General features: G+C 42.3%; 1 protein-coding gene across 3 annotated transcripts in view; it reads left to right on the forward strand.

The window, feature by feature from the left end:
- dbn1 (drebrin 1) overlaps positions 1 to 17,053 on the forward strand; it is a 143,606-nt gene that overhangs the window by 103,386 nt on the left and 23,167 nt on the right. For all 3 annotated transcript variants that reach the window (XM_063203125.1, XM_063203123.1, XM_063203124.1), the window contains exons 2-6: positions 1,504 to 1,559; positions 5,709 to 5,824; positions 11,864 to 11,938; positions 13,721 to 13,858; positions 14,727 to 14,804. In XM_063203125.1, coding sequence (XP_063059195.1) covers positions 1,504 to 1,559; positions 5,709 to 5,824; positions 11,864 to 11,938; positions 13,721 to 13,858; positions 14,727 to 14,804 — 463 coding nt within the window. The remainder of the gene's footprint in view (positions 1 to 1,503; positions 1,560 to 5,708; positions 5,825 to 11,863; positions 11,939 to 13,720; positions 13,859 to 14,726; positions 14,805 to 17,053) is intronic.

Genomic DNA, 17,053 nt, shown 5'->3' on the forward strand with positions numbered 1-17,053 from the left:
TGTTTTGTGAAGCTACTACCTTGACAATATCTACAGTTACGGTCAAGCCAACTATTTGACACAAAGGTAGATTGCCGAGGGCGTCGCATCATCAGCTGTGGTTACTCGCTCTGGAAATAATCATAGCTGATGATGCGATGCCCTCTGCAATCTACTTTTGTGGACTTTTGTGTCAAATAGTTGGTTTGACCGTAACTGTAGATATTGTCAAGGTAGTAGCTTCACAAAACACATTCTGCAGACCTTTCAAGAATACATGGAGGGCTTCGGACACTTCGGTTTATGTGTGGATACCCTCAACATATTACGAGGTACGTGTGACGTTGTTTTGAGCTGTGCAAGACTTTAAAATGTTGTGTTATGAAATGTGTGTAACCGCCGAGAAACGATGCCCGCAATCTATCATATTGCATAGCTGATATGGCTAACGAGGCTAACGTGATATTATCAAACTTTCTCAAAACGCATCCTTTTGCCTTGATTTTGCTCTAGAGTGACTGTATTTCATCCCAAACATGCAAAAATGAGGCAAACTTGTTCCAACTCCGGATAAATCCTTTAAGTAGCGATGTGTGTGAATGTAGCTTTATATGTACAAACATTCTATTCTATGCTCTGGCATTCTACAGTACTCTACAACAAGTATTATAAAAAAACATTTTGTTCTATGCTATGTACCAGCATACTATTAGAGGCTGCTCTACTGTACTTCTATACGAGCATACTACTCTATGCCCTTTGGTGGTGACAGGGGAATTCCTTAAGACTAGTGCACCAATACAGCCTTGGCCTTTTAGCTTGAAGAGGATGCTTCTGTACTGATTCCCATAGTACAGCACCTGCATGTGGTTCGGTTTCCACAAAGTGGATGATACTCAGTGATTTAAACTCGAATACACTGTACATGCCCTGTGTGCTTCACAAACTCGAGAGGAGGAAAGTCAAGAGCAGTGGTGTAGTCTACGTAGAACGCAGGTATACAGAGTATACCCACTTCTAAATTTTAGGGGCTTCAGTATACCCACTTCAAATGGATTGATCCATTGTTTAGAATAGCATAAATACATACAGTATACCCACTTCAAAAAATGCTCGAATATACAGTATACCCACTTCAAAAAAGTAGACTACACCGCTGGTCGAGAGTGAATAGAGACATTCAAATTCAATGGACCTTTTCATTGTTTTAATCAGAATGACTCACCATCATTCTTTGTGTACAGTGGTGTTCAGTAAATGTGTTCAATACACTGTATGCATCACCACCCTCTGTATGGACTGTATAATGTATACGTTTTCATGCAATGAATGTCCACTGTTATACCCATAGTACTGTGTTTCTTTCAGCATTAAGGCCAAGACAACTGTCTTGACTTTGTCTGCTTTTGACTAACCATCTCTCTCTCTCTCTCTCTCTCTCTCTCTCTCTCTCTCTCTCTCTCTCTCTCTCTCTCTCTCTCTCTCTCGCTTCTCTCTCTCTCTCTCTCTCTCTCTTCTTCACAGGGCTCTCTTCACATATGAGGACAACACAGATAATCTCAAACTCGTCTCCTCCGGAGGTAGGCTTTGTTTCCACACACAATCATTTTTAGTCTTTTATACTTCTCATACTTCTTAAAATGTTTTCATTGTTAAACTGTATCTAATGGCTCCCAATATTACATTCTGTAAGTGTGTCTTCAAAAACAATGTATTTTCTTTACGACAGTTGGTCCAAGATGTTTGAAACCCTTTCAAGAAAATGACTAAGGAACAATTACTTAAGATGACCGGACAAGCGGCAGCCATTTTCATGAATATTTTATTTTCAGCTTGCTTCAGATAATTGAACTTGTAGCGAGGAGGACAGACAAATGCAGGGCAGGGCTTGACGCTAACTTTTTTTGCTCCCCGGCCACTGTGGCTAGTGGTTTTCCCTAGTCACTAGCCATTTTGGTGTGATTTGTCACACCAAAGAATACGTTACCTGTCAAAATGGCTAGTGAGACTAAAATTGCTACTAGCCACAGCTGAGTTTTACCAGCATTTGACCGGTTTGTAGGTGCCAGTGTCAAGCCCTGATGCAGGGCACAAGGCCCTTGCAGACTCACTCTCGACATATTCAACCAGCAGCAGCAACAGAGCAGTGAGTGAGTAAGTTACTGCAGTCACATGCAGGCAGCATTCCGGTTAATAACAGTTTGTCAGTTGAAAAAAAAGTTCCGGAATAATTCCGTTTACATGTGTGGAAGAGGGTGATACCAGAATACCCCTGGAATATGGCCACATTTGGGAATGAATAAAGAGTTTTCAGAGTGAGGAGTCAGCACACTTAGAATCCTAGAATCTGAAGAAGATCTGATAAATGTCTGGACAGAGTGAGAAGAGAGCAGATTGTTGCTCTCTATTTCTTTTGAAGGAGAGGATTGTGCACATCCCAGGAAAAGGTGCAGGACGAAGGCCAACTGTAGTTTTCAAAGTGTGAAGTCCGCAAACTTAAAATCCTTTTTGTTGTATTTTATTATTTCATGGCAGGATTACGTTTCGACCTCAACAGTCTGGAATCTGATGAAGACTGTTGAGGTCGAAACGTTATCCTGCCATGAAAAAATAAAACACAACAAAAAGGATTCTAAGTGTGCGGACTCCTCTCTCTGAAAACTACAGTTGACTTTCATCCTGCACCTCTCCCTGGGATGTGCACAGTCCTCTCCTTCAACTGAATGAATAAAGAGTTTACATAACTTGTGCGCAAACCAAATACTTCCAATATTCTGTTAAAAAAAACGGAATAGTCCCTGTATGAAACTGCGGTGAGAGAGGGGCCACTGTGGGCTGTCATGTGCCCAGCATGAATGTGCCCTTCCTGGGTGAAGGGTACCGTGGGCTCGGGGGTCCTCTGCCATGGCAATGACTTTGGCACACACGTGTTGACTAACATCCACACAGTCCGAAAACTCTGCCTGTGGTGTGTGTGTGTGTGTGTGTGTGTGTGTGTGTGTGTGTGTGTGTTTATGTCTGTGTCTATGTCTGTGTGTGTGTGTGTGTGTGTGTGTGTGTGTGTGTGTGTGTGTGTGTGTGTGTGTGTGTGTGTGTGTGTGTGTGTGTGTGTGTGTGTGTGTGTGTGTGTGTGTGTGTGTGTGTGTGTGTGTGTGTGTGAGAGAGAGACACATTTAAAGAAACACTCCACTTTCTTTTGAAAACTGTCTGGCTCTCCAAATCCTATAGATCAAAACTGTTTTACCACTTGAGTTTTTACCATATTTACCTCCATCTGTCCAGTTTCTTCACTTCTCATTGAAGTGGATTAGGCCGGACCATGCTAACTGGTCTTGTCCGTGTAAATGAAATGCTAAGCTAATAGTTGAGGGTTTTTTTTCAGTTCCAGAGACACATTAAAATAAGTCGAGAGAAGAAATGGTAACAGTAAACTGTTTGGAGTTGGAAGGCTGTGTAAAAGTGGATTATTCCTTGAAGACCAACCTAACAACAAGAACAACAAGAGTAACATTCACAAAAACCTGCATCGATTGACCACAGAGTGTGACTAGCATGCTAAAGTGGCTGTGTTTATTTGCCACTGTACTGTATAGCCTACAGTTTTGACATGAGCACTTTGGGTTTTGACCAGTCACTGCACGGACCGGTTAAGCCAAGTGCTTTAGTAGCTTTTAAAGCCTTTTACCACGTGATGTCTGGCTGCCTCTAGCTGACACAGCATCAATATTCTTAATGCATTTTTAGGAGCCAGAGATGTCTGTCTGTGTGGCCAGGGGAGAGGAGAGACCCATTATCTAAAACCCTCCCCAAAGCTATATATCCATCCACCTAATACCCCTGTGCCAACAGCAGGGGTGAAAGTAGTTTTCATGTCTTACCAATGCTACCCCCCGCAAAAGAAAGGCTGGAAGCAAAACAGCACACACAACATGAAGTCTAAAGATAAACATACAGTATAGGCTATCCCTTATGAAACGAAATATTACAGTAATAATCTATCAGTTACTTTTTTATTTACTTTGCAGGATTGCATTATTTCCTGCCAAGACTCACATTTTGACCACAAGCACATTACAAACACACAACATTATGTAATGTTATTTGCAGGAAATAATGCAATGTAGGCAAGCTGTTGTAAAACAGCCGTTTTTATAACTATAAATGGGCCTCAATGTCAAAAAGGTTAAGAATCCCTGCCGTAGCCTATAATCACACTTGTTATTAAAATGTTGTGATGCTTCACATTGCGGAATTTCAGAAATGCCAAGGCACATTGGCACACACCAAGGCATATGAGGCACACTGTCTTTGCACTCTCAGTAGGAAGAGTGGATGTGTAATAATGTTGTGCATCCAACATTTCACTCTGATATTTTTTCAAGAGGAAGTTCTGCTCTTTGCTGAATCTGATGCTGTGCTGATAAGCCCCAGGCACTATATTAGCAACTGAATTCACTCCACATTTGGGTCAAAAGCTGTGGTGAACTTGCAGTATATGAGAGGATTGAACAAAGCCACAGGTACAGAGAAAACAGAGCAATCCACTGACCTAGGTCACCTGTGGCTTCCTAGGTCAGAGGATTGTTCTGTTTTCTCTGCATCTGTGGCTTCCGCCCCCACCCTCTCGTCTATCTTGTCTGTCTCTCTTTCACTCGCCCTGTCCTCCCTCTCCCTTGCACTGTTGTTCATGGCTCTTCGGCTGAACAGAAATATTGCAAGTTCACCCAGCTTCCGACCAAAATGTCGACAATCAACAATCCGACCCAAATGTTGAGAGGTTACAGATTGCGCCCAAACAAATGGGGTCTTCAGAAATGGTAGTTCGGATTCTCTTTTTCCTGGATTATTTTTTCAAAAAATAGGGTTACTGTAACATGGCAGTTCACCAGTGCTCACGTGGTGTTGCTCTCAAATAGCCTACTCGCATAACGTGTCACTTCCAAACAGCAGGAATAACAACTGAAACAAGATTTCCAACCAAATAAATTACTGTGAGAAGCTAGAGATTGAATGGAGTTGACATCATAAACACTTACATTACATTACATTACATTGCATTTGGCAGACGCTTTATAACCAAACCAAAGATAATATAGGGAAGAAGAGTCATCTGCATGGAAAGAGAAGAGAGGAGAATGCTCTGACACTGCGTAACAGCAAGGAGCATGATGGTGAGGGTGAGGGTGCAAAACAACAAGCAGATAAATGTCTGGACAGAGTGAGAAGAGAACAGATTGTTGCTCTCTATTTCTTTTGAAGGAGAGGATTGTGCACATCCCAGGAAAAGGTGCAGGACGAAGGCCAACTGTAGTTTTCAAAGTGTGATGTCCGCACACTTAAAATCCTTTTTGTTGTACTTTATTATTTCATGGCAGGATTACGTTTCGACCTCAACAGTCTGGAATCTGATGAAGACTGTTGAGGTCGAAACGTAATCCTGCCATGAAATAATAAAATACAACAAAAAGGATTTTAAATGTGCGGACATCACACTTTGAAAACTGCTCTCTATTTCCTGCTTCATGAGTTCAAAACCTTGCAGTACCCAGGTGAATCCACTTAAATAAGATGGGGTGCATTTGTCTAATATTTGAGGAGACATCCACTTGCATTGCATTTGTAGTGGACATTAACAGAATTTTTGGTTAAGCAAAACTTTACCCACATCCTATTTTAACACTCAATTCTGTGAGTTTTCTAGAACCTGTCTGTCTTTTTTTCTTCCACAGAGGAGGGTCTGGCCGGCATCACCCCTTTCTTTGACAATGGCCGCATCATGTACGGGTTCCTGGGCGTCAAGGAGCCTGCCAGTGCCGTCCTCCCCCAGTACATCCTCATTAACTGGGTAAGTATGCCTCTGTCTTTCCCTCCACCTTCCAGTGGCGGATATAACTATTTGGGGGCCCAAGGTGAACTTAGCTAGAAGGCCCTTCAAATCGTTTTGCTTTTAACAAGGGATGGGGAGTGGGCACCTGATCTGGGGCCCCCTGCTGTTCGGCGACGTTGGAGGAGCTCAAGGCAGTTGACCACCTTTGCCTCTATTGTTAAACCGGCCCTGCTTCCTTCACCTTAGCAACCTCGCTCTCACCCTCTGCTCTGTGCTGAATCGGTGGAGCAGACTGTGTTGATGCCTGATGGCTACTGCTGATGCTGCCTTCCTAATGCCTGGGCCAGTCTGTCGCCTTGGGCTATTAGACCCACTTCAAAGCCTGAGCTCTGTGTGTGTGTGTGTGTGTGTGTGTGTGTGTGTGTGTGTGTGTGTGTGTGTGTGTGTGTGTTTGTGTGTGTGTGTGTGTGTGTGTGTGTGTGTGTGTGTGTGTGTGTGTGTGTGTGTGTGTTGTGTGTGTGTGTGTGTGTGTGTGTGTGTGTGTGTGTGTATGTGTTTTTGTGTGCATATGTGCATATGTGCATATGTGCATATGTGCATATGTGCATATGTGCAATGTCCTGAGACCTGAACAGTGATATATGTGTGTGTGTGTGTGTAAAAACAAAATATATTTTCTTTATTTGAAAAAGCCTTTCAGGGGACAGATAGCCCATAAATATAAAATGAGAGACCGAGCGGGAATAGATTTTGGGCAGATGAGAATGGTACTGTATAGAAGAGAGTTCACTTTTTAATGGTACGTGATAAATCACCAGGGACAGCCACAGTACTTAACTGTCTCATTTCCTATTCGCTTTATACAGAAAAACGCTGATCCTCCTGCATCAGATGCCTACAAAACGTCAGTTTACCAATTTTTCCACTGCCGGTTTTCTGGTAGGCCTACAGCTCAACACAGCGCGACTCGGCCGCCACTTTTTGCTTTTCGAATAGGCACGACACAGCTCAATCGTAAAGCAAAAAGTGGCGGCAGAGTCGCGTGGTTACGAGCTGTAGGCCTACCAGAAAACCAGCAGTGAAAAAGAGACATTTATGGTCCAGTGACAGCTAGCACAGTATCCCACAGGAGTAACCCAACTTATTGCTAGTCTGACTACACATAGCATAGCAGTAGGCTACTTTTTGTTCTTCAGCTGAGTCTAGCATTGGCTAACAGGGAAGATGGGGAGCCTGTGACAGCTAGTGTAGTAGCGCGGAACGTAACGCGACGACCTATTCCTGGCCTGGCTACACATAACCTACTGTAGAAGAGAACAGACCATTATGCAGCAGTTTTTTTTTATTTTGTAGCTGAGGCCAACAGTACAGTAGCTAATGGGGAAAATGGACAACAAGTGACAGCTAGTACAAGAGTAACTGGATCTCTTGCTGATCTGGAAACACTTACTGTACAGTAGCCTACAATAGAAAAGAACACACCACTACACAGCAGATTTGGGTAACGTTTTACTTTGCGGTACAGTTAGCATATGTAATTACTGTGCATTGCGACGCTTTGCAGTGCTTTGCTCCATTTTCGAAATTCATATGAAAAATGGGTTCAAAACTTCAATTTTCTATGTTCCAGATAACTCAGAAAACAGGTAATTGATGTTGTTTGTTCATTTCATTGTGATTTGTTGGTGGCTTTTGAAAGACCAGGTGAATTTGAAACCAAAGCAAAATGAGTTAATATTCCAATTTTAAATGTCTGCTCTGCGGTTGGACTGCACGTGGGAGCCGAGGGATGTCTTTGCTCAAGTAGCGCCAGATGTGTTTTGTATGCCTACAAATGACAAGGATGACAAGTCAGCTTGAGACGTACAGATATGACAGAACGACTGGCTCAGGTGTAGGCCGACCTGCAAACTTCCCAGTACAGTACCCAAGTTGGGGCATGATTTAATATTGTCATGTTTTACGCAGCACAGCTGCAGGGACATTTCAGCACACCAACAATAGAAGACGTTCAGCATCAGCATGTGATCCTTCCCTTCACTGAAAAAAACGTTTCCAGTGCGAGGGTGGGAGAAAGTTTAGCCTTTTCATGGCGTTGCAGTTGACACAATTATGACGAATTACGGGGAAATGACCTGTCCTGAGGGGAGGTCACATAGCCAGTTATGAGGTGGAGTGGGCTAGCGTCCGCTGAGTCGCATAATCTGTCTTTTATAGGCAAATCTCGGGGGTTAGAAAATTATTGTCCAAATGTTGGGTCAAAAGATGTGCCAGTGTTTCTTTAGACCTGCTGTGTTCAATGCCATTAGATGAGTGAAAATGTATTAACCATGGCCAGCCGTGGTTCCTCTTGGTTGTGCACCTGTTTCTCCAACACGGCACTTTTCTCCAGGCATTTAAATTACCAGCATCATATTGACCAAGTGCTCCTATACTATTTTAGCCTCGAGGGTCCTTTCGTCATCTGTTCTGCAATATGTCGGTTTATCGCAATGTGGCAGATAGAAATAGTCTGTTAACGTGTGTAGCCACCATCCGCCCTCTATGGCAAAAAGTTTACCTTATAGTCAGAGATTTGCGTTGGGTGCCGCGGCACCCAGCGGGACCGACTCCCAATGCAGGTCTCTAAGCCATAGTAAGGACACACGAGGATTGCAAACGGGCCATTGAACAGTAGCTCAGTCTAGACTGCGGATTTGGGAGATGGCAGTGATTCAGTGCAATCAGAGACTATTGAGCTCTACCCATGGGCAAGCCAGTGATTACTGTTAGCCCCCCATTGTGACTCAGAATGGTCTCTCTGTCTTTCTCTCTGTCTCTCTGTCTCTCTCTGTCTCTGCCTCTCTCTCTCTCTCTCTCTCTGTCTCTCTCTCTCTCTCTCTGCAGCCTTCTCTTTACAATTTTCTCTCCTCTTTACTTTTTCTCTCTCTCTATGCCCCTATTTTCCCCCAACTCTTTCCATCTCCCACTCTTTCAAACAAACTGCATCAGAGCTAAGGGATGATCTGACTGTTGTCTGTGTGTTGCTTGTGTGTGTTGAATGCTAAAATGAGCTGTTGGTTATGAATATTCAGCCCTCATCGTGCTTGCTTGTCTTCCTCAAACACCAATCAGCGTAGAAGGGGGCTCTGAGATGAGACGGGTTGTTTACATTGTTTAGACTCAGAGTGATGATGAGCATTTCTGATAGGCAGGTGAGGCACTAAACTACACCGCAAAGTGCAACCAACGCAACAAACTCTCCAAAACTTGCACCCGTGCTGGGGTATGAATTTGCTTGCATGTCCAATAAAAGTCACCAGATACTTGTAGGGTAGAAAAGACTTCCGGCCTGAAGCCGAAACACGTCTGTGTTACCTGGCCATGAATAGAGATTAAGCAAGGGATGGAAGTCTTTTCCACTGTTATCTAATGCATGATGATGATGATGATGATGATGATGATGAGAGACTTTATTAATCCCCACAGGGGAAATTGAATTCCACCTGGTCATCCACACAGCACATTCCAGACACACAGACAAACATATAAATAAGAGCTAACAATAAAAAAGCAATAAGAAACAATAAACCGTTCATCATAAAAAGAGTATGGAGAGCACACAGTAGTGGCTCTATAAAACACCCCACCGTCCTTAAAGGACAACACAGTGTAGAGCTTTCCTTCTAAATGCAGTATAGGATTCATAGGCACAGTAGATACAGTAAGTTGAGGAGATAGCAGATGATGGTTGTCCTCATCAAGTCAGAATTTGGCCCAGATGTGGCCCATATCTGCCTATGATCTGGTTGTAATTTGGCTATTACCCAGAGGAAAAAGAAAAAAAAACTTTACTTGGCTTTACAACTCTTTTTTGTACGTGCCATATAAGTAAGCACAAACACTATACATTGGACGAGTATGTGTACCTTACTTACTTACATGCGTATGAGGAAAATAAATATTTTTTTAATAGTATGAGCCATATAAGAATTGCGTAGTCCATATTTGAAACATTGTGTAAGTTTTATTCACTATATTTTCCCTATGGGTATATAGTACGTACACAAGTATATCCCTGCTATGGAACCAGAGGCAGTGTGGCTGGCTGGCCCCATCTCTGGGAAAGTCCCAGCAAAGCTGTGCCTTATTGGGTTTGACATTCCACCTCAATGTCCCTTATTCAGAGCCTGGAGTTCTGCTCAAGTGAGTTATGTTCTAGTTAATCATACCTCTAGACACATCATGTCCAACTGGGCTAGAGGTTAAATATCTGTACATCCATCTTGAACGTTGGTGGGTTTTTTTATCATGCCCACCTAAACAGCAAGTTAGAAGTAAGTTAATAGTGAGAGCATTTCCATAATTTCCATCAAGGGGTGCAATGTTCAAATTACCATTCAATACTTTAATTCAATAGGATGAATATGAATAGGATCAATAGCAGAGTTAAACACTCTAATTCAATACGATGAATGTGAATGTTAACTGTACAATACTTGCTTTGAAATAAAAGATGCATTAATCATAGAGTTTTGTTTTCAGTGGCTTCATATTTAATTAAATGTTACAGCAGTACAAAGTCATTTTACACATGCATTATGGGCCACCCTTCATCTACTGTTACAAGTCAGACTGACTAATCTGATAGTAACACAGTTTTACATGCACTGTACTGTACTGTACTATGTGTGTGTTATGTAATAAAGAGGTGAGGTGATTCCACTGTGCCCTACTGTAATTAGCTAAGAAGGTCACTGCCCTGACAGTCACCTCGGAGGGAGTGCATACAGTACCAGGGAAGACGACAGCGGGGATAGGCAAAGGGGTCTGTTGTCCCAGGCCCAGGGAGAGAGGGGCCCCAGAATTGGGTCCCCAGTACATTGTGGATGGAGGACCCTTTCAGATAACTTTGTTCTAGGCCAACCAAAAGCTTTCAGCAGCACTGAGTGGGTTCACATGGTGAATGTTTCCTGCAAGTGGTTTTAAAGCATAATAGTGTTAATATTTTATGACCAGCTCTGCGCAGAACAATGATGTGATACAGAGTAAGTGCTGTTATTTATACACTGCCGTGCCCAGAGGCACTCAAGGACGTACTGCAGGCTGCAGTGGTGGAACTGCAGATCTGGGCCAGTACCACGCCAGAACAGGGCCGGAGGTGCACTCAGTGGCCACCATAGACTGTATAATAAAGGTGGCCACACGTGCACTGAGGTGGGCGGCATCTACTGTTCTGTGGAGTGCCAAGCCCGCTCAATCAGAAGGCTCTTTTTGTTTGATTGACAGTTTAAGTCATTTATGATGTCTGGTTCGAAAGGGGTCATACATTAGGAGCCAGTTATTCTTCCCCCTCCTCACAAATACCATGTGACTTCCATGGAACATCCCAAGGGGTTCATTTGTTGGCTGGTTAATAGAGATTGCCCAGACCTTTAAAGGACTTTGTATGGTGCAGTCAAGGAAATGTAGGTACCAAATTAGTGGCTCCTCCAATACTGTTAATAGTCATACCGTTTGTCATGCATGTGCTAAGGTGGACTTTAGCCAGTAGCCACCCAACTATCACTGGTCCATTCAGTCAGATGGCTCTTAGTTTGACTGACTGTTTAAGTTATAATTTCTCGCCATTTTGTACGGACCACTTGGGCCCACCTTATTTGTGATTTCACGCTCTTGCTCCAAGTTAAAGTTATGACACTATTCCTAAAGCCAAAGCTCGCATTTCATAATAACCTGTCAAGTTCGAAAAACCTAAGGCTGTATCTCTGCCTTCACACAGATGTCAATTTATCACTTCACTTTTTACAAACAATACACACAATAATTCTATATGTACCATAACACACAAAACACTAATGGGAATCAAAGTGTGTTAGGCTTTCAATCTTGCATTTTGTGCATACAGTAGATTAATTTGTGTAGAGTAACACACTGCAAGTGTGAAAAATGCAAAAGCAATAAAAAACGTTGTAAATCTGTGCCGGATCTGAATGGGGTCATAGATGGAGTGAGTGAACCATTTATGTGCCGTGAGTTGCGTGACCTCTGTCTGACCTCTTGTTGAACTGCTTCTAGGTCGGCGAGGATGTGGCAGACGTCAGGAAGTGCACCTGTGCCAGTCACGTGGCCACCATCGCAGACTTCTTCCAGGTGAGTGATTTATGGATTGCTGTGTTTCATTATTTCTTTCTGTATTTCATTATTTTCTTTTTCAAGGTGTAAAGGAGTGACATGGATAGAGTAATGGGACACAGGTTTTTAGCTTACCTTATCACTTCGGCCATACATATATCTATTTATTCTTTATTGTGATGACTGTGATGTGTGTTTGTCTAGTGCAGCGGTTCCCGAACTTTTTTCCCTGTGCACCCCCTTTTACATTTAAATGTGGTTCGCGCACCCCCTAAGCCAATGTTGCACAGCCACACATTGTGGGAAAGCCTCATTTACAATCGACCTGACGTTTTTTCTGACATCATTACAATGGAACTTGTTGCATGACAAGTCTAGGAGTTATAAATTACACTTCAGATGGATCCTTCCAGCATACAATTCACCAAACAATTAAAACTACCCTGTGTTCATTAATGTTAGATAAACACACATATCCACCATTGCTCTATTCAGCCCGCGCACCCCCTTGTAGCAGGCCGCAGTTTGGGAAACCCTGGTCTAGTGTGTCTTTGTACCACCACCAAAGCTAATTTTCCATTTCATGTAAGTTTAATGGACAATAAAGAAGTCGAAGTGTAAAGGGGGGGGGGCGCTGTTTTACCCCTTCAAAAGACTCCGTCACGAGTCTGGGCATGGGTCATGGTTTATGAAAGCAGTAATGCAGAAGTGGAGTGTGTGTGTGTCAGATGCGTGTGTGCTTTATTTAGGCATATTGTACTGCATGTGCGTCAAATCTCCAGTTAACATCGGCAGCAGATGAGGATGACTAACGTGGCCAATGTCAAGAGTTAATGTTGGAGAGTCTCTCATGAAAATGTTGCTGTGTGTGTGTGTGTGTGTGTGTGTGTGTGTGTGTGTGTGTGTGTGTGTGTGTGTGTGTGTGTGTGTGTGTGTGTGTGTGTGTGTGTGTGTGTGACCGCGTGAGAGAGAGAGAGAGAGAGAGAGAGAGAGAGAGAGAGAGAGAGAGAGAGGTGGAGTGCCCTTTTGTTACCTCAGTGAAGGAGAGTGTGTAGATAGCCCACCTCCACACTTGTACGTATGTTGTCTGGAACCTTTATTTAGCATCTCTCTTTTTTTTGTCTTTTTTTTTTTTTTTAAAATTTTTCCACTTTTCTCTCTCTGTATCTTTCCAGTATATACTGTATATGTCCATCAGTCGTTCCCTCTATCAATCATTTTTATTTGTCTATCGATAATGTCTTTCCATTTTTCAGTCCTGTCCACTCTAATAAGGATTTGGTTCTATACAGAATAGCCATTGTTACATAAAATACCACACCAATGTTTCATGAAAATCTTCACTGTAGTAAACACACCGCTCCAGGGACTGTAACCAATACTCTGTAATATTTACAAGTTGCTTTGGATAAAAGTGTCAGCTAAGTGTAATTGAATGTCCAATGATCTCTCTTTGTATGATTGCCGCCTTGCCTGTCTGTCTGTCTTTGTCCTGTTTCTCTTTCTCTTTCTCCCTCTCTTTCTCTTCCTCTGTCTGATTCCTCGAGGGCGTTTGAGTGGTTTTGAAGGATGACTGTTTATTTGATTTCTTTGTCCTGTTTTGTTATGCTTGTTCCCCGATCATGTTTGCTAGTTTCTCAATGCAATCTCTTTTTTCTTTCTCTTTCTCTTTCTCTTTCTCTTTCTTTTTCTTTTCCTCTTTCTTTTTCTTTTCCTCTTTCTGTGTCTCTGTCTCGCTGTTCTCTCTCTCTCTCCCTCTCTCTCTCCCTCTCCCTCTCTCCCTCCCTCCCTCCATGTCAGGGTGTGAACCTGACGGTGAATGCCAGTAATCTGGAGGACATCGACCCGTCTGCCATCAGCCAGAGACTGACCAATGGGGCGGCCACCGGCACTGGTGCTGTCATCAGCCGCCTGAAGGCCAAGGAGGATGACAACATGGTGTGTGTGTGTGTGTGTGTGTGTGTGTGTGTGTGTGCGTGCGTGCGTGCGTGCGTGCGTGCGTGCGTGCGTGCGTGCGTGCGTGCGTGCGTGTCTGTGTCAGAAGTGTCAGAAGTGAAAGTAAAAGTCAATTCATGGTGTAAATCCAACACTAGCATTGATATTAGATAGCTGTTACACCAGTTAGTCCATTGTACCTAGTGAGGTGGACAGGCTGTGTTGTTACTGAAAAAAAACACTAAAAGCCCAACAAGAACCCACCACAAACTTGATCCAACCAGCGCAGATGTGCGTAGCTGATCACAAGACAAGTACACAGGCCTACTGGTTACTCAAAAAAATTAACTGTGTTGGAACTTAAAAGGAAATTGTGTTTCATTTTTTACTTTTACTTTTTCTTTCACGTTCACTTTTACTTTAACTTTTGACACATCTGGTGTGTGTGTGTGTGTGTGTGTGTGTGTGTGTGTGTGTGTGTGTGTGTGTGTGTGTGTGTGTGTGTGTGTGTGTGTGTGTGTGTGTGTGTGTGTGTGTGTGTGTGTGTGTGTGTGTGTGTGTGTGTGTGTGTGTGTGTGTGTGTGTGTGCCTGCGTGCGTGCCTGTGCGTGCCTGTGCGTGCGCGTGCATTCATGTGATATTGTGTTTGCATCTCCATAGATTATAACCGCTGTTTGTGTTGCTCTGACTGGGCTATATTGGTGCTCAAAGAGTCTCCTGAAAATGTCTATTTCCATACATTAAATTTAATACCATTTACATTTTCAATTTACATATTCATATTATGGTACTGGCACAGATACAGTAGTAGCAAAGGGATGCAAAGGAATGATCTTGCCGTCGTCTCTCTCCTTCTCTCCCTTGGGTGCCAGGCATCCAACTTCCAGAAGGCCAACTCCGCCATGGAGGTGCGCAACATGAACTGGGAGCAGTTCTGGCTGAAGGCTCAGGTATGTTGCTATGACTACAGTATACTGTACTTAGGGATGTTGCTATGACGACAGTACTGTATACTGTACTTAGGGATGTTGCTATGACTACAGTACTATATACTGTACCTAGGGATGTTGCTATGACTACAGTACTGTATACTGTACTTAGGGATGTTGCTATGACTACAGTACTATATACTGTACCTAGGGATGTTGCTATGACTACAGTACTATATACTGTACCTAGGGATGTTGCTATGACTACAGTACTATATACTGTACCTAGGGATGTTGCTATGACTACAGTACTATATACTGTACCTAGGGATGTTGCTATGACTACAGTACTGTATGCACTCAGGCATGTCACTACAACTGCAGGCTCAGGTACTATGTTACTATGACTACAGTATTATATCTTGTACTCAGGATGTTACTACAGTATATGAATACAGGCCCATGTACTGTATGTTGCTATGGCTTCTAAAGCACATACTCGGGTTTGTTGCTATGACTATGACTACAGTATATGTTGTACTCAGGCATGTTACTATGACTACATTCTCAGGCATGTCGCCATGGCCACTACATACTCAGGTATGGTGCTATGGTTACAGGTCATCCTGAGTTCATCCTGAGTTTTGTTACAGGGGAATTAAGTTATTTTTGCCCATCGACCAATCACTTTGACATCATATGCAAGGCATGAATTGAGCAACGATATGGAAGTTAATGAACTCACTGTTAGGACAGAGGGAAGGAGTTTCTGTGTCCTATTGGCATGCCAAACAAGTAGTGGGCAGCAAATGATCATAAAATAATCTACATCCGTTGTTTGAATGCTATGTGGAGCACGTGATTATCCCAAAACAGTTTCTAGGTTCTACCTTTTAACCGCCTCTGATTATATCTCAGTTAATCATGTGAGAGATGTGAGCATTTGTGGGTTCTGCAGTGATGTGTTGTAATCCTATACAAACAGGAGGTAAATAATGTAAAGACCATATTTTGTTGTGAGAAAGGCCATCACCTTGGCCCTATTACATTTGTGTGTGCATAATCATCTCTGAGGTATGCACCATTAAACCAAATAAGCGTGTGGGAGTTTAGTGCAATGTTGTGAATTATCACATAATATATTCTGATCCAGTAGAGATACTGTAGCTGCAGAGGAGCTTTGTATGAATTTGTATTGGCCCGCTTCAAATCTTGTCCTGTCAAAGCGTCTTACAGCCACAGGCAGCCACAGAAGATGTTGATAATTCAATTGCTCATTCAGTATTCAGTGTGTGTTGTCCTGCTAGTTACTGTATTCAATATGTGTATGTCCTGTTGGGTAAAATGGCCATCAGCAGAGGAGTGGTTGCTTTTATTTACACTATATATCACATACAATATGCCACACACTCATCTTTCCGCTCCTGAATAAAAACATGCATTCTGTCATAATCACAGTAAAAAGTCCTAATCATTTCAAGGGTGACGAAACATAAAAGTCACATACATACCAGTCTATGAAACTTGTGTTTTATGTCAGTACTATTGCAATTTTTACAATTTCAAACAGTTTTAAATGTTATTTATTACTCAATAGAGACTTTATTTTTTAAGGAAACTGCGTAGCTTCAAGATTGATACAGTGATTTTAAGATTGTTTTATCTGACTTTTATACAGTGTGGTAACCTTTGCCATTCAGTGTTGGGGAGGTAGTCTTTCTGTTAAAAACAGACACATGCCGGACAAAATTACACATTTAAAAATTTAAAATAACTAGAACAGATGTTAAATCTATCAGTCAAATTTCTGATGAGTACACGACTACCTTAGCCTTAAAAATATTGGACGATCCATCTCACCCCCTTTTCTTGGAATACTCCCCCCTACCCTCTGGCCTTAGATACAGGTTACCCTTCTTTAAGACAAACAGAGGGTTAACATCTTTTGAGCCTAGAAGCATACAACTTTTAAATAAGTTAAATTCAGACAGAGTTATATATATATATATATATATATATATATATATATATATATATATATATATATATATATATATATATATATATATATAGGATTACATTTTTCATTTTTATTTTAATCTACTTTGTAAGTTTTGTTTGTCTTTTTTAGTCTAGTCTTGTCTTTATGTGCTATTAATTGTCTGTTTATTGTAGGCCTACTCCCAAAACGCAAGACAAATTCCCTTGGGGGCAATAAAGGTTTACTCATTCATATTCATACACCTAGGTCAGTCTCTGGTGCCTGTGTG

The sequence above is a fragment of the Engraulis encrasicolus genome, chromosome 7 (assembly GCF_034702125.1).
Source record: "Engraulis encrasicolus isolate BLACKSEA-1 chromosome 7, IST_EnEncr_1.0, whole genome shotgun sequence".
Lineage (NCBI taxonomy): Eukaryota > Metazoa > Chordata > Actinopteri > Clupeiformes > Engraulidae > Engraulis > Engraulis encrasicolus.